This window comes from Odocoileus virginianus, chromosome 3 (assembly GCF_023699985.2).
Source record: "Odocoileus virginianus isolate 20LAN1187 ecotype Illinois chromosome 3, Ovbor_1.2, whole genome shotgun sequence".
Lineage (NCBI taxonomy): Eukaryota > Metazoa > Chordata > Mammalia > Artiodactyla > Cervidae > Odocoileus > Odocoileus virginianus.
The window spans coordinates 38,013,626-38,032,317 of NC_069676.1; the positions used below are offsets into that span (position 1 = coordinate 38,013,626).

General features: G+C 37.9%; 1 protein-coding gene across 1 annotated transcript; it reads left to right on the plus strand.

Annotated features, from left to right (window-relative positions):
• Positions 1–3,590: 3,590 nt before the first annotated feature.
• TRIM58 (tripartite motif containing 58) lies at positions 3,591–17,494 on the plus strand. Its single transcript, XM_020914305.2, has 6 exons — positions 3,591–4,013; positions 8,052–8,147; positions 9,924–10,154; positions 12,034–12,056; positions 12,152–12,252; positions 16,660–17,494. Exons 1-6 carry the CDS (start codon positions 3,591–3,593, stop codon positions 17,247–17,249), a joined length of 1,464 nt encoding a protein of 487 aa, XP_020769964.2. The 3' UTR covers positions 17,250–17,494.
• Positions 17,495–18,692: the final 1,198 nt, after the last annotated feature.

The following is an 18,692-nucleotide window of genomic DNA, read 5'->3' on the forward strand; positions in this document are numbered from 1 at the left end:
CCCAGAAAGAATGTTTGTGAGAAAATACAAATTTAATTTGCTTCTCTGGTGGCTCAGACAGCAAAGACTCTGTCTGCAAATGGGGAGAAACCTGGGTTCAATCCCTGGGTTGGGAAGCTCCCTTGGAGGAGGACATGGCAACCCACTCCAGTATTCTAAAGTAGGTGCACCAAAATGCAATTGAATCAGCACAAAGACACATTTTATTCACTCCAGAAGAATGATTGTAAGAAAATACAAATTTAATTTAGACCAACTCTATTAAACAAGAAAGTATTCAGGGAGGCATTTCACATAGCATGAGTAAATACAATGACATCTGAGTATAATGCAGCTTACTATTTATCTGCACAAATGGACTATAAGGAAATTATGCTTTTTTTAAGGACAATGGTACAGAAGTCATTCTTATCCTCCCAAAGCTAGAGACAAAACAGAGTTTAAATTCAGTGACTGAAGAACAAGTCAGGGAAGAAATACCATCTGATACTAGCTCACTCACTCTCCTGAAAATCACTTTGACCTCCACATACAAGGCTAGTGACCTTCCCTTAGACTTTTGCGTGTGTGTTCGGTTGCCCCACTAGTGCCCCACTCTTGCAATCCAATGGACTATAACTCTCCAGGCTCCTTTCTCTGTCCATGAAGGTCTTCAGGCAAGACTACCTGAGTGCATTGCCATTCCCTCCTCCAAGGGATTATGTTGAATTATTATGTTTCCAAATAAAAAAGAAGTGTGCTTCAGCATCTTTGCAAGTCACATTAATATAAATCAAAGCCAAAATCATATACGTTAGTTGTAGAAAAATATGGATCTCACACTGAACATATAATGGTCATTGAAAATTTTCCTTCATTAGCTTCTAGGATGAACTGTACTGATTCTATTCATTTGTTCATTCACTTATTTATTCAACCAGTATTTATTGGGTATCTTATGTGCCAGTCATTCTTCAAGTTACTGGAGATACATTATTGAGGAAAATAGGAAAAAAACAAACAAAAACTCCTGTTTACTTTCTGTCTATCCATCCCTTTTGCTGTTTCTTTTATTTTTCTTTAATTAGATATATTTACTACATTCCAGGACCTGTATCAAACGTGTGATATTGTTTAGCTCATTTAATCCTTTGAACAGCCCTGTATGAGAGGCATTAACAAAGTCAGTCCTCATATTTTAGAGGAAATTTGGTATAGAAACTTATTTCAAGCCTCTTATCTAGCAAGTATCACAGTCTTCAGCCTGGACCCAGGGTCTGCTTTTCTACTAAGGAGCCCTCTGCCCTTTTCCTTTCTTTTCTAAATTCACACCTTTGATGTTCTACTCATAACTCTTTCTGTTTGTTCTCAAATTTTTAGAGTCTATTTTAATTATCCACCTGAACTTTCAGCAGACAGCCTCAAACTGTTTAGACCTTGCCATTCGCCAAAGTTCCAGGCCAAGCCCTGGTCCTTAGAATAAGGACCTGTAAACCTCTCAGGCCTCTTCATTGATACCGCCTTGTCGTGGTGAAGGGGCTTGAGTAACTCAGTGAAGCTAGGAGCCATGGTGTGCAGGACCAAGATGGACAGGTCATAGTGAAGAGTTCTGAAAAAAATGTGGTCTGCTGGAGGAGGGAATGCCAAATAGAAGGGGGAAAAGTGGAAGTAGTGACAGACTTTTATTTTCTTGGGCTCCAAAATCACTGAGGATTGTGATTGCAGTCATGAAATTAAGACACTTGCTCCTCGGAAGGAAAACTATCACAAACCTGGACAGTGCTTTTAAAAAACAGAGATATCACTTTGCTGACAAAGGTCCATATAGTCAAAGCTATTATTTTTCTAGTAGTCATATACAAATATGAGAACCAGACCTTAAAGAAGGCTGAGCTCCGAAGAACTAATGCTTTTTAATTGTGGTGCTGGAGAAGAGTATTGAGAATCCCTTGGACAGCAAGGAGATCAAACCAGTCAATCCTAAAGGAAATCAAGACTAAACATTCTTTGGAAGGACTGATGCTAAAACTCCATTTCTTTGGCCACCTGATGTGAAGAGCCAACTCATTGGAGAAAAACTCTGATGCTGGGAAAGATTGAAGGCCAAAGGAGAAGAGGGTGGCAGAGGAAGAGCTAGTTAGATAAGATCACTGACTCAATGGACATGAATCTGAACAAACTCTGTGAGACAGTGAGGGACAGGGAAGCCAGGCGTGCTGCAGCCCATGGGGTCATAAAGAGTTGAACCCGATTTAGTGACTGAACAACAATGACAACAAAACCTCTCAGGAGCTGCAAGGACCTGAGTCATCTGCCCCTGCCTCTCACTGGGAACTTATCTACTGCCACTCATCCTCATCTTGCACATACGCCAGCCTGCCTGGCTGCCTCATGTTATGAGGTACATCCTGCTCCCTCCAGCAGTAGTTTAGTTTATATACTCTGTGCCCTCTGACTGTTCCCCTTGCCAGAGCTCCCTTCCTTTCAACTTTTGTTCACCCTTCAGTTATTAACTCAGAAACTCCCAAGGGCCCAATCTAACACCCACCCGCTCCCCACCCCAGCTTGTCTTTTCTCCCAGTTTTTAGTTTATAATTGTATGAGTTCTATTGACAGATCTTAAGACACCCTTGAGAGATGGGCCATTTGTTTTTTTGCTTACTCTTGTGTCTGAGATTCTGGCAGCTTGTGCTGAGGAACAAACTGAATGATTTGCTATAGGCATGTCCATCATCCCTTCAAACACAACAAAATAAAAATTACATTTTGCATAGATGACAGATGTTTCCCACATTTGTCTACTTTCCTGATGACCTAATGACCTCACCATATTCATCCCAAGTAGGGATCACACCCTTTCTGTCAAATCATCTTCCTTCTATGTCTTTCTCAGCCTCCCCACCTCACAGTGCTGCAGCACTGATAGGCTGTAGTTAGATTATTCTTCCTAACCAATGCCTTAGCCTACGGCTTTGCCACTTCTAAGATGTGCTTTACAGCTATCATAACACATGTGCAGTCATTATGGGACTCACTGAAGTTGACCAGATTTTATTTAAATGCTTTGAATTGTTGTTGGGCTATAGACCTATCATTATTATACACACATTTTTTGGGGGGGCATCTCCTTATTAACTTACCAACATATTTCTTTATTGAGAGCTAATTAACAGGAAGTAGAAAAAATAAATTTTGACAAAAAACTTTAGCAAATCAATATGTCATAAAAAGATAATAAGGTCATGGGCAATTTAGAAAGTAATTGAAGGAAGGAGCTTAGCAATTCTTGAAATTTACTGACAGTGAAAACATGAGAGTACAGGCTGCAATAAGCCACACTACCAGGGATTCCGTTAGAAATGATCAATTTCCTAGGAGGCTAGGATGCTAGAATGTTAATTTTATCCGTGTGGTTGACTGTGTCTGAGTTGCAAGTTTGCACTGGGCGTGGCTCATTTGGACACTAGCCAGTGGATAAAGCCCATCTCGTGCCTGCCTCTCATGAGGCTGTGCAGTTCCTCCCTTCCGTGCCAGAACACCAGGAGAGATAGTGCAGGCAGCTGGGGAAGACCGCTCTACTATCGGCGGGGCCAGGCAAGGCCCAGCCGGCCATGGCCTCGGGGTCCCCTGGGGAGAGGCTCTGCGAGGAGGCCCGATGCCCAGTGTGCCTGGATTTCCTGCAGAATCCCGTCAGTGTGGACTGCGGCCACAGTTTCTGCCTCAGATGCATCTCCGAGTTCTGCGAGAAGTCCGACAGCGCACAGGGCGGCCTCTATGCCTGTCCGCAGTGTCGGGGGCCCTTCAGGCTGGAAAGCTTCCGGCCCAACAGGCAGCTGGCCAGCCTGGTGGACAGCGTGCGGCAGCTGGGGCTGGGCGCGGAGCCTTCGGGGGCGCGCTTGTGTGTGAGGCATGGCGAGGAGCTGACCCGTTTCTGCGAGGAGGACCAGGAGGTGCTGTGCTGGGTCTGTGACACCACTCCAGAGCACAGGAGCCACCATACAATATCGCTGCAGGAGGCCGCCAGGTGCTACCAGGTGAGAGGTAACTGGAAGGCCGGGACTCCTGATCGGGAAGTGCCGGTCTGTAATGGAAGACGCTGACTGAGTCAGAAGTGTTAAAAATCCCTTGCCAGAGGCAGAGCCAGAAGACACCCCCTGATCTGAACGAGCAGTGCCCTCCACACCAACCACCATTCTGGCTCACATTCACCTTGGGATCTGTATGCCTTTGCTCCATGGAAACGCCATCTTTCGGGATTCCTATTCAGGAGCTCAAACATGCTATTATTTTAGACTGATCTTCTCTGCCATGAAACGCTCCCTGGTCATTTCATTTCATGCTGGTCTTAATTTTCCTGATGTAATCTGAGTTCCACAAATAGAGCTCCCTGGTGTAGGAGGCCATGTTGTCTAATTGCCTCTTAGTTACAAGTGCACAACTGCTATCGAAAACACTTCCTAATAACTAAATTTGTATAATATTTTGCTTTTGCATAGTATTTATATTAATTAATGCTACTGTTGTTTAGTAACTAGATTGTGTCTGGCTCTTTGCAACCCCATGGACTGTAGCTTGCCAGGCTTCTCTGTCCATGGGACTTCCCAGGCAAAAATACTGGAATAGGATGCCATTTCCTTCTCCAAGGGATCTTCTGAAACCAGGGATCAAACCCAAGTCTTGTGCTTAGCAGGAGGATTCTGTACCACTGAGTCACTTAGGGAGCCCATGTTAATTAATATTGCCATCAAAACAATCTTAATTTTTTTCATTTTTATTTTATATTGAAATATAGTTGATTTACAGCATTGTGTTCATTTCAGATATACAGCAAAGTCATTCAGTTATAAATATACATGTATCCATTCTTTTTTAAAATCTTTTCCCATATATGTTATTTCAAAATATTGAGTAGAGTTTTCAGTCCTATACAGTAGGTCCTTGTTGATAATCTACTTTATATATAGTTGATAATCTATTTTATATGTATATATATATAGTAGTGTATATATGTTAATCCTAAACTCCTAATTTATTCCTCCCCCTCACCTTTGCATTTTGATAATCTTAAATTTGTGTTTGAAGTCTATGAGTCTATTTCTGTTTTGTAAATACTTTCATTTGTATCATTTTTTTTTAGATTACACATGTAAGCAATGTGTGTGGGTGTGTGTGTGCTAAGTCACTTCAGTCATGTCTTACTCTTTGTGACCCTATGGACTGTAGTCGGCCAGGCTCCTCTGTCCATTGGATTCTCTAGGCAAGAATACTGGAGTGGGTTGCCATGCCCTCCTCCAGGGGATCTTCCCAATCCAGGGATTAAACTTGTGTCTCTTACATCTCCTGCATGGCAGGCAAATTCTTTACTGCTGACCACCAGGGAAGCCCACATAAGTGGTGTTATATGACATTTATTTTTCTCAGTATGACTTACTTTACTTAGTATGATAATCTCTAAGTCCATCCATGTTGCTATAAATGACTTTGTTTCATTCTTTTTAAGCCAGAGTAATTTTCCACAGTGGGCTCCCATGGTGGCTCCGTGGTAAAGAACCCGCCTGCTAATCCATGAGAAACAGGCTTCATCCCTGGGTTGGAAAGATACCCTGGAGAAGGAAATGGCAACCCACTCCAGTATTCTTACTTGGGAAATTTCCCAGACAGGAGCCTGGTAGTCTACACTCCATGGGGTCACAAAAGAGTCAGACACAACTTAGTGACTAAACAACATCAACAACAAAAATATTCCCCTCTCTCTTTATATATATATATATTTGCCACATCTTCTTTATCCATTCATCCGTCAATGGACATTTAGGCTGTGTCCTAATGAATGTGTCCTTCACTTTAGTGAAGTCGCTCAGTCATGTCCGACTCTGCAATCCTACGGACTATAGCCTTCCAGGCTCTTCCGTCCACGGGGTTTTCCAGGCAAGAATACTCCTTCTCCAGGAGATCTTCCCGACCCAAAGATTGAATCCGGGTCTCCCTCATTGTAGGCAGACGCTTTACTGTTTGAGCCCCCAGGGAAGTCCATGTCTTGGCTACTGTAAATCCTGCTGCCATGAATATAAGGCTGCATTAAGCCACCTTCATGTTTGAATGTTTGCTATGAATGGTGTCTGGATGGGCACAAGGCTCTGATCCCCTTTAAAGCTGCCAATACATGTTACTCTGAAGTAGGAATCCAGTGGTTAAGCAGACAGATTCCTCTCTATTCAACACATATTTCTGGACTTATGATGTGAGCATCCTCAATGAAAGGTGACTAATATTGGAGTATCTGACTCACAAAAGTGGCAACCATGAAACTCTGTGAATAAGATTCTTTCTACTGGTGCTCATCAAAAGTTTCTGGACATATTCAGAACACATTTAAATTCCCAATATCTGGAACAGCTGCTCGCACAAAGAGAGTTAAAGTCATCTTTTAATCTATTGACCTTACCTGAAGTACTACCACAATGAAAATAAAGTGAAGATATTAACTTTATAAAATAATAATAAATTAATTTAATAAATTATTAATCATATAGAGCCTATAATAATGTTTTATATTTATATCATACATTTTAACTTAAAATAATTAATAATATAATTATTATTTTAACTTTGTTTTAAATCAAGGTTGTGACTTTTTTTCCCTCAAGTACCCTCTGGACCTACCTAGAAATATCTCTTTTAGGTTTTCTTCTTGATTTGGTATTCTGCAAAATTCAGGTGCTAACTATTTCTTAACTAGACTTCTAGAGTACATTCTTTCCTTTTTTCTTTAATCCAGATGGTACCATACAGTGCATTGAAAATGTTGTATTCTAAGGAAGTTTTCTCTATTTCAGCAGTCCTTCAACTAAATACCAAATAAATATCTTCTAAACTCCTTAGCCCATCAATCCCTTTTCGGACCCTAAGTACTCTTACTGTAACTCTTGCCTTAACCATTAATCTTTAGATTCAGCAAAACTAGCCTAATCACTGTTGTCCCCAAACGTGACACAACTTTCTACTTCTTTGCTTTTGCTTACAATTTTTTTTTGTCTGTTAAGTGTCGGAGTGTTCTAGTCCTTCCAGATTCTAAAAACAATTGCTATTTTCTTCATCTTATTAAGTGCTTCGTTGGTTTCTACTCCTATTTTATGTGTTCTACCTTAGAATGTTATCGTTAAAAAAAAAGAAAAAAGAAAAAAAAAAAAGACTGGTGTGTGGGACTTGTTGAATGACTGTGGGAAGAATTTAAATTTTTGTTTGTTTTTATTTTTTCCTGAGACTTATTGAATGACTTTAGGAAGACTTTTAAAATGTGTATATGTGTCTATCTTTGTGTGTGTTCTCTGGAAATAAAATATATGTGCTTACTTCTAGCAGGAGTCCTAGGGCTGAAAAGAGATTTAGTTTTCCTTAAATTATTTTTCTATCCTTTGTAAGATTTATGACTTTCTGTATTTCTTTTTCATATAATAAATCCTAACTTACAATATTTCTTCTGTAAAATAATAAGAAATACACTTCTGGTTATAAAGTAATGAATAAATTTAAGAAGTTGAAATACATAGATAAAAGGAATAGCATCACCTTTTCAGCCAAGCATAGTAGATGAGATTTTGTTTATTGAATATATTTTCATTGGTCTCTGCCTAATTTTTATATATTTATTTTATTTTATATATTTTATTTTAAAAAATTGGTGTCAGGTTACATAAAATATGCTTATTTTAATTTTCTTTGTAATTGTATTTCTTGCCATTAAAAATTCTGCAGCACCTTGTTTTAATTCTATCCAGTGAATGAAATAATTTTTTCCTCACTGCCCTATTTTTAACTGCCCTGTTTTGGTTACTTACTGTTTTGCTATCTATAATACAATGAACACACTTTTTAGATACATCTTTTATTATATCTGGCTTTAACACTTAAAACGTATTTATGTTTAACAGTCATTAATGTTAATGAGGTCGAACATTTCTGTATGCTTTCTACTGCCCCTCATAGCTGATCTTTGTACTTCTCCTGTGCTTGGTCAGTTTAAGTACCGTGTGAGAGTGTCCTTAACGGCTGCCACGTATCTTCCCAAGCAGATAAAGCTCCAGGTGGCACAGGAGCTTGTCAGGAAAGAGCTGGAGGAAGCTTCAACTCAGGAGGCCAACGTGGGGAGGAAAACTGTTATTTGGAAGGTAAGAGACTATTGGGGCTTCAGGTGGCTAACCTATCTGAAGGATCCTTATTTGAATCATTAAGTCATTCTTCCACCATCTTCCCTACTCTGGCACTTTTGTTCCATTTACCTGGGTACTCAAGAAAAACTGTTCTCAGCATCATCCTGGACCATCTCATCCCCTCAGATTATTTTCATACAGTTGCGTTCTTTCTCATGTCTGTAATACTATCCCCAATCCAAATTATAAGAAAAGACTTTACTCATCTTGATCTTACTAACTCGCTTGATCTTACTTACTGATCTTCACTCACTGCATCACTTAGAACAGAGTTGTACTGTCACTACTAGTTTAAAAAATATGTATTTGTTGGATGAATGAAATTTTTACTATTTCACAACACACACACATATATATATATATATGAAATACAGACTTATAGTCATCATCTTACATATAAAAAATAATCTGAATTTTCTTTTTTCAGTCAATATATTGATATATATATATATATATGTCTTTTGTCACTCAATATGTTGATATATTTCTGCCATCATCAGCTCTTTTTTCCTTTACCTATTTATACACACACACACACACACACACATAAACATACACAAAGTGATTCTGAACCTGGACCAATGTTGCCTTCCAAGAGATATTTTGCAATATCAATAGATATTTTGGTTGTCACAGCTGGGATGCCTTACTAGCATCTCATATGTAAAGGCAAGAAATGCTGCTAAATACCCTATAATACAAAGGACAGTCCCCACCACCCAAAAAAAAAAATCACAACAAAAAATCACCTGGTCAAATATCAATAGGATCAATACTGAGAAACTGTATATAGAAATGATATAGGTATTTATATTTTTATATTATGTTTTACAATATATATATATATATAGACTCTATTTCTGAATACTTCTCTGTTTTTCTCCAAGGAACCCTTTTTCTCTGATTATTCTCTATAATTTTGCAATTCTTTCTTTCTTTCCTTGAAAATTTTGACTTGTATTCTATCCTCTGGCAGATATTTTCATAAGGGTTTTTACTATATTTTTCTCCTGTGTTGTCTTACTTTTTCCCATAGTTATGTATATCATATGTAAAGTTAATTAATAGTGGCATTTATTAATAATTTTTTAAAGTTAGTAATCCAAGTCAATTTTTTTTAATCCTGACCTGACCACAAATTTATGAAATCAGGAACTCTATATCTGAGATCTGGTTTCATGCATGTTTTGAACCCTCCACTGATTATTCTTAAAGTAGAGATGTTTCCAAGAACCTTGTTCTAAGTCAAGTCAACTTGCATGATTTTTACCTTTAAAAATGTATCCATGTGTGCCAAAATGCAACAAGCACGGGTTTAATAAAATAAATTCTAAATTCTGTGGAGACCCTTAGCCCTTCTATATCTATAGGTGTAATTATAGTATTTTAAAGGGTGATGTGAGAGAACAATGAATTGCAACTAAACCCCTTTTCACTATGTCATAGCCCATGTGTGTGTGTAAGTCGCTTCAGTCCTATCTGACCCATTGCAGCCCTATGGACTGTAGCCCACCAGGCTCCGCTGTCCAAGGAATTCTTCAGGCAGGAATACTGGAGTGGGTTGCCATGCCACTCTTCAGGGCATCTTCCCGACCCAGGGATTGAACCTAGGTCTCTTGCACTGCAGGAAGATGCTTTACCATCTGAGCCTCCAGGGAAGGGCCCCCCACCCCCCTGCCCATATGCCAAATACTCTGCCCCAGTTGCTGATGATTTGTTGTACTGTCACTCCAGGAAAAAGTGGAAATGCAGAGGCAACGCTTCAGGTCGGAGTTTGAAAAGTATCGTGGCTTCCTGGCCCTGGAGGAGCAACTGCAGCTTAGAAGACTGGAGGAGGAGGAGCGAGCCACGCTGCAGAAGCTTCGGGAAAGCAGGAACCGGCTGGCGCAGCAGGGCAGGGCCCTGAAGGAGCTGGCAGAGGAGCTGGAGGAGCGGTGCCAGCGGCCGGCCCTGGGGCTGCTGGAGGTGAGGCCGGGTGCCTGGGAGAAGGATGGCGCACCTGAGACCAAGGGGACAGACGGCAGCCTTCGGAGATAGCTCCTTAAGCAGTGTTGCTCTTTAGGACAGGATCACCCTAGAATTTCCTTGGAAAGCAATTGAAAATTGCTTTATTAAAAATCCTCAATCCCTGACATCAGAATCTGAAGGGACCCTAGAGAATCATACATAATAGTTCATACTAAAGACAAAACCTTACATATTTTCAAAATTAAAGTTGATTTAATGATTTACATATGGTTAAACAGAAAACAGACTATCTATACTATGTTGCCTGGAAAACATTTTATAAAAACCTCATAATGGGTCAAAGATGACATTGCTGTATTTCAGTCACGGCCAATCCAAAAAGTCTTGTTAACCCATTTTAATGTCAATAGTCAAACATATGAGTAATATTTAAAATTTTCCACATTGAAATTGGCTTGTTAATTTTCAAGGCAAATGCTAATGTTCTAGCCCATAGTGCATGCCCATTCCAGGCATGGCGGGGAGGGATTAATTTGGCTCCATACAGCTTGCCCACAATATACTTGAAATTATAGAGCAGACAAATAACTAATTATCCTCCTTAAAGGCATTAAATCCCAAGTGAATTGAGAAAGTCATCATTGTTGGTGGATGCTTGCTCTCATGCTAGAACTCACTGCAATAGAAATTTTCTGGGCATGCTTCGTTGTGTTTCAATCCCAATGACTCATTTAGGAATGTCTGAAATAAGTAATTTCTATTTTCATACAAGTTCTGTGATTAAATAGCACTGGTCACAGAGTAGGGGGGTCGTTAAGTAAAGGCGTTTGCAAAACTTTTATATTAAATTTGTCCCATTTTCTTCAATATATTTATGCATCAGTAAAACTTGCTGTTATTATTGTTTTTCTTATTACTGCTATGCCTACTTCCTACTAAGCAAACTGTCCCAAAGGAATAAATTTTCAAAACTGCAAACAATAAATAAACACAAGAACTTTGGCATTTTCAATAATATTAATTGTCACATCTTACTGTATCTCAAAATACTGCATATTTGAACTTATCATTTATTAGCACTGAATAAATGTTAAAATATAACACAAATCTTAGGTAGACTATATCCTCAAATAATTTGCTTTCATTTTTATACTCATTTCTCTCTTTCTTCCTCAGTACCAGTAAACAACATTTCACCCTTAATGGCCCAAAATAAGACCTGTTGTTCTGATGAAATATAAAGCTGATCATTTCCCTGTTTTTATGCCCTGTTAAAATTAATCTGACTGGTGGTCATTTTTTAGAGGGATAGGGGAAATACAGTGCAGGTGATTTGTTTAATAATCTACTTTGACATAGACTGTTGCTGAATTTTAATGACTTCTGTTTTCTTTCTACTTAGATAACTTAGACAAAGTATGTTGGTTCAGAGAATAAGGAAGTTAGGGTTTTCTTACAAGGACACTGAGATTATCATTTTATGTCTATACCTTTCACTCTTTCTCAAATAAATTCTGCAGATATTTAGAATCTATTTTTACCTTAATTCTGTTCACAGAATATAATTCTTCATGAAAACACCCAATTATCAGAATTATCAATTCAGAAAATAAACCAATAGCTATTATAGGAATTAACCTAAAGTTTGTGTGGTCTGATTTTGTTTTAATAGAGGCAAACTGATTATATTATTTTAAATTGATGAGAAAACTCTGTTTTAGATTTTTTTAAGAGGGAATCATATCTCTTATAGTTTTACATCAACAGTTAATGATTTTCAATAATTCCTAAAGAGATGTTCCTGGTGTGTCCCCAGTCTGTCAAAAGCAGTTCAGAGGTCTAACTCACACCTACTTGTGTTTCTCTTCATTTTCAGGGTGTGGGAGGAGCCTTGAGCCGGTATGTTTACTTCCTGAATCAGAGACTGGTTGGGAGAGGCTGGGGAGGTTGGTGGATAACCCTAATGAAAACCGCAGGTTTTGTGCTCTTCTCAGAAGTACAAATGTCACACACCTGGAACCCGAGTCCATCGCTATGGAGCTGAAGACAATGTGTCGCATCCCTGGCATGAGAGAAATGCTGAAGAAGTTCCAAGGTAAGCTGCATTTTAGACCTTGCGGAACTATGACTCCTGGAATTTGGCTGTTATTGCAATTTGTTACTGTACCAGTTAGGCTACAGTAACAAACAGAACCCAAAGTTTAGTGGCTAGAATCAGCAAAGTTTTATTTTGAGATCATGTTATTGGTTGATTACTGGATTGTGGAGGCTTTCATTTCACATAATCTCACTCCATGCAGACAGAGCCCCACCTCCTTCCTGTTGCTGATAGGCACAGAACTGAGCAAAGTCATGGTGAATCATCCACCACCCTAAGGGGCACACATAGCTTTCCTGAAGCTATTATTGATGAAGGTGCATCACATGGTCATGTCGAACTACAAGGGGGGAAGGGAGAGAGCACTGGGCTCAGATTGTTTTTTTTAAGAGTATTGGGATATTTGTGAATAGTCCTGAAGAATATCAGAGTAACTGACACCCATATAAGCTACATTTGGTTAGAATAGTGGGTCTGAAAGTGATATTATCTGTGACATAAGGAATATTAGATCCACTCTATGTCTATTTCCTTTTTTATAAAATGCTAAAAAATTGTCTTGTTTAGAGGACAAAATGAAACATATTTGAAAACAGAGGAAAAAAAATCTTCAATATATGAAAACATTGCAGTGTATCAGATAATATAAAATTTGGATTATTTTGTTATCTGGCAGTTTGATGAATTTCTTAAATTCAATTCAGTTCAGTTCAGTTGTTCAGTTGTGTCTGACTCTTTGCAACCCCATGAATTGCAGCATGCCAGGCCTCCCTGTCCATCACCAACCCCTGGAGTTTGCTCAAACTCATATTCATCGAGTCAGTGATGCCATCCAGTCACTTCTTAAATTAGATAGTCAATAAAGCCAAAAACATTCAGTTAATTATATTTAAGAGGGAATAACTGTAGTGTAATAGTTTGTTGGGTCTTAGTATGTTGTTTTTTAAAACAATATAGATTCAATGTTTTTAATTTTTTTAATTCAATTTATGCCTAATAATGAAAATAGACTATGACTTAATAGTGGGTTTATTACTTAGAAGGAAATTGCTTTGTCCCATGATAAGAAAACCCATCTTATCAATCCTGTTCAATGATTAACCCTTTATCTTATAGGCAGATTGATATTCCTTGATAGCTCAGTTGGTAAAGAATCTGCCTGCAATGCAGGAGACCCAGGAATTGAACCAGGGAGAAGGGATAGGCTACCCTTTCCAGTATTCTTGGGCTATCTTTGTGGTTCAGTTGGTAAAGAATCTGCCTGCAATGAGGGAGACCTGGGTTCAATTCCTGGGTCAGGAAGATCCCCTGGAGAAGGGAAAGGCTACCCACTCCAGTATTCTGGCCTAAAGAATCCCAAAGAGTTAGACATGACTGAGCAACTTTCACTTAACTGTATGAAATGTTGCAAGTTATTACACTCTCATAATCAGTGTCTTTATATTCCCATTTACTTTTACTGGATTAATTAACTGGTCAATTCCACAAATATTGTGTATTTTATACCAGTCACTCTTCTAAGCATTAGAATATAAAACTGAATAATAACATCAAATATGTTACAGATCTGGAGCTTCGTATTATAAATTTTTGCTTAAATTATGGAAAACACACAAAATGTTAGAAGATGAAACAGAATATTGAAAAAATTAATGAATAAGTGTGGCCAGAAGTTCTTGAGTTAGCACATCTAATCTGGAGTTTTTGATGATCAAGGAAGACTTCATTCATAGGGGAAAACACAGCAAATATCTGATCCAGAAGAAAGGATTTCAGGCAACAGAAATGAGTTCTAAGACCTGAGCTTAAAATATGGAAGATGCATTCCAGGAGCTATGAGGAGGTCTGTGTGGCTATTGTGGAGTGAGTGACAGGAGAACTGTAGAGGTCAAGCAAAGTCCAGGTAGCACAGGACCCAACAGGAAGGCCACTATGAGCAGAAGTGAAATGGGGCATCAGTTATAAATGGAGGAATAGCATGATTGTACTAATGTTTCATGAAGATCACTCTGTGTGGCTTATTGAGAATAAATTACAGAGGGGCAAGGCTTGATGTGGAAAAGCCAGTTAGGAGCCCTTGTGATAACTCAATTAGAGACTATTTTCTTTTTGGACTAGGGAAGTCGTACTGGAGGTACAGAGAAATAGACAAGATCTTGCTATATTGATATTTTGAAAGCAGAACTGGCAATATCTGCTGTTGGATTAGATATGAGGGGTCAGAACGGGAGAAAAGTTGTGAATAATTCCAAAGTTAAAATCTCCTGAGTTGACATATGAAATTATTGTTTACATTGACAGGTAAAGCTGCAGGCAAGGTAGAAAAAAAGACTTGGGTTTTAGACACATCAATATTGTGATGGATATTAAATATCCAAATGCTGATATTGGGTAGGCAGATGAATTTACAAATATGGAGTTCCAGGAGAAAAGTCTAGGCTAAAAGTATTTGAAATTAGTAAAGCATATGAATGGAATTTAATGAAAGCAATATACCTGCCAGCCCAAGAACAAATCAGAAGTGATGTGAGAGAGAGGCAAGAGGTCCCAATCATGAGACCATTGGTTTCTCCAATAGCAATGATGGAGAAGGAGAAGAGAAAACAGCAGAAGAGACCAAGAAGGGGTGATCAGCAGAAAGGGAGTAAAACAGTGATAACTGGTCTTTGGGAGAGAGAAATGTTTTCTGGGACAAAAGGATCCTCAACAGTGTTGAGTGCTATAGAAAAGTCATTTAAGGTGAACGTTAAGGACTGATCATGCATGGGACACTGGGAAGAAGGTGCAGTTTTGTTAGGGTATTATTCTATCTTGGTGATAGTTAAAGAAATTTTAAGAGTTTAAGAAGAGGTAGGGAGAAGAATTAGAAATAGATGTATTCACAACCTTTTCACAGATTTATTTTCTTGAAGTGGAATTGATGTTTGAAGACATGACATCTGTTAAATAAGTCTACCACAACATCATGGAGACCCACTTTTCAGTTCCTGTTATTTATGACATCTAGAGTTTGGGAAAATCGTATAATCCCTTGGGCTCATCCTGCTTATCTATAATGTGAGAAAGATAATATCAATCTTGAGGCTGGTTCCATGCGATAGCACAGATGATGTACCCACTTAGGTTTGAGTAGAAATAAAAGATAACTAGAAGTGTTTTGGAGACAAATAAGAATGAGAGTCAAAAAAAAAAAAAGAGAGAATGAGAGTCATCATATTAATATTTGTTATTATATTAAAACTAAAACATGATTATGAAATTTGTTTTTGTTTTTAAATTAATGAAATCAAATTTACTAGTTTTGAGTGACCAAAAAAAAAAAAAAAGACATGAATATTATACATCCTCCTTGCTTCACTGAGGTCATTTCATTAGTAGGTGTATTTTTAATTATATGTACAAATAAAATGTCATATCAGTGTACTGAGACTCCACAGTATGGGTATTAATAGTACTTTTCAGTAGTTTTCTTTGCTGCATAGCAAATTACCACACACTTAGCTACTTAAAATCACATCCATTTACATCCATTCTTCAGTTCTGATAATCTTGTGGGATCAGCTGGTTTCTCTGCTTAAGGTTTTATAAGATCAAAATCAAGGTGTTGACCAGACTGGACATCTCTAAGGGGTCTACAGAAAGGTCCACTTGCAAGCTTATTCAGTCTGTTGATATAAAGCAATTCCTTGCAATTGGAGGACTGATGTCCCCATCTCCTTGTTGATTATCAGTTGGAGGTTCCTCACCCTTCTCCTCCACTGTGGCCCACTCCATCTTCAAAGGTGGCAATGACATATCAAATGCAAATCTCCCTGATTTTTCCTTCTGCCACCAGACCAATAACCAAAGAACTCTCTCTGATTTTAAAGGGTGATTAGATTAGAACCCACTCAGATAATCTCCCACTTGTCACATAATATAACAGAATCATGAGAAAACCTCCTGGGTCTGAAGGTCATGAAGTTTGTCTTAGAATTCTTCCTACCATAGTAACATAGCTTTCAAAGTGGTGTGTTTTAGACCAGTGAAGTTTTTCTATAGGCTTTGGAAAGGAAAAAAAAAAATCCCAAGGGAGTTATAAATTTTATTCTAAATGCAGATCTTCCAAAGAGTACCCAAGTACTCTGGATAAAGATAAAAGGGATCTAAATGGTTATGAACTTGGTTTGTCTTATCATCAATGGTTATGGTTTAATTGAGGCAGTAATTAGTCCTGGATTATGCAGAGAGAGGAATATACTCAAACTCAATAAAGTATTTGCAAGATGAAATACTTAATTTTTATATCCATGAGTTATTAGAGGGAGAGTAAAGAATGGTGTGACAGTCATCAATATCATAGGTTCTTAAGTTTTCACCAGTCTTTTCTGTTCTTTTACATGTTCCACAAAATTATTTCCACAGTTGACATAAAATTGGATCCTGCCACCGCACATCCTAGCCTCCTCTTGACTGCTGACCTGCGCAGTGTGCAGGATGGAGAACTGTGGAGGGATGTCCCCAACAACCCTGAGCGATTTGACACATGGCCCTGTATCCTGGGTTTGCAGAACTTCTCATCAGGGAGGCATTACTGGGAAGTCATGGTGGGAGAAAGAGCAGAATGGGGCTTAGGCGTCTGTCAAGACACAGTGTCAAGAAAGGGGGAAATCACACCATCCCCTGAGAATGGGGTCTGGGCCATGTGGCTGCTGAAGGGAAGTGAGTACATGGTCCTTGCCTCCCCATCAGTTCCTCTTCTCCACCTGGAACGGCCTCGCTGCATTGGGATTTTCTTGGACTATGAAGCAGGGGAAATCTCCTTTTACAACATCACAAGTGGGTCTTTTATCTACACGTTCAACCACCTGTTCTCTGGTTTTCTTCGACCTTATTTTTTCATCTGTGACACAACACCTCTTATCTTACCACCTATGACAAATGTGGAGTTAGAAAATTGGGCATCCGGGGGTCATTTTGACTCTGCCTCTAATATCAGAGATGATTCTTCCTGAGATTCTGTTGCTGAGATACACCCCAAGCCTAGCCAAGTCTTCTGCAATAGAATGGAGCATATAGTATATACATATGTGAAGGCTCAACAGATGTCCCCATTTAGGTCAACTGTCTACTCCTTGTCACTATGGAAATTTTCCCATAGGAACAAAAGGGAGAGTATATGTTATATGTGTTTGGGTAAGGATTATATAATAATTTTAGAAATGGAGCAATCTTATCACTGTTTTCCCAAATGGCTTCACAGTTTTTTGATGAGGTTTTCTTCAAACGAATGGACCTTGTATTAAACAAAGATATCTATACATTTATTTTAATGTCTCATTCCTTTTAATATCTCTTCATTCCAAGTCTTCCACATATTAAGAATTAGAAATAGCAATTCCTAAAGTGGTTCAAAACAGTCCAATATTGTTCTAACGTTAGATCCCTAATTGTTTCCTCTCTTCTTACTCTCTCTCCTCTTTTTCTCCCTCTGAGCTCTGCCTCTTTATGTCTCTGTCTCCCTCTCTTTTTTCTTTATTGCTTCTTTCTATGTTTTTTTTTTTTTTGCTTTATATCTCATCATTTAACCTCCATTTGCTTCTAGATTACTATATTCAGAACCATCCTTTTATATATTCATGATTCCTGCAACTATTCAATTATTCTTTAAATCCTCTTTATTCAGGGGTCAATTTTTGAGAGTGATGCAATTCATTCCTCTGATTATGTCAGAGCCCAATGCCATACCTCTCACAAGAACATTTTCCTTTTTCTTCAGATATATTTTTGATTGAAATATAATTGGTAGATTATATTATATTATAATTGGTATAATATATTTTTGAGTAGAAATTTCTCAGAATTATGATTCAACTAGTTCTTTGACCTAGTCATTTTCTAGTTGTAAAAATTCAAACAATTATTTCTTTCTCTTTTAGACTCATTTACTTAGTATGATTTCTATAATGTGGGACAATGATATTGACCTTACAATATTTTGGGAAATAATTGAGGTTGTGATTTATAGGATTGCTTTAAATTCAACTTTGCCTCTTAAATACAATATGAAAATGATCATAATGATGAAATGATAATAATATTTGACTTATTTTTAGTGTATATTCTGTACATTACAAACAAAATTCTTAAAAATTATTGAAAGCTAACTATGCTTCCATCTTTTATATATATGTTTGATAAATAGCTGCTAACCAAATGCTTAAATGCTAAATGTTGAAATGTTAAATAATTATTAATTAATAGAAACTTTAGATGACATTACCTGACAAGACTTTTTGATTTTTAAGGAGCTTTTCTCTTCCAGAGAAGTTTCTTTGACTAAAATCTTTCACATACTTTACAATAACATTAATGATATAGCTTTCTTTCTATATTTTAAACATTTTTTTCAGATATTTTTACATTTGGAGGAGCATTTATGGATTATAATAATTTTA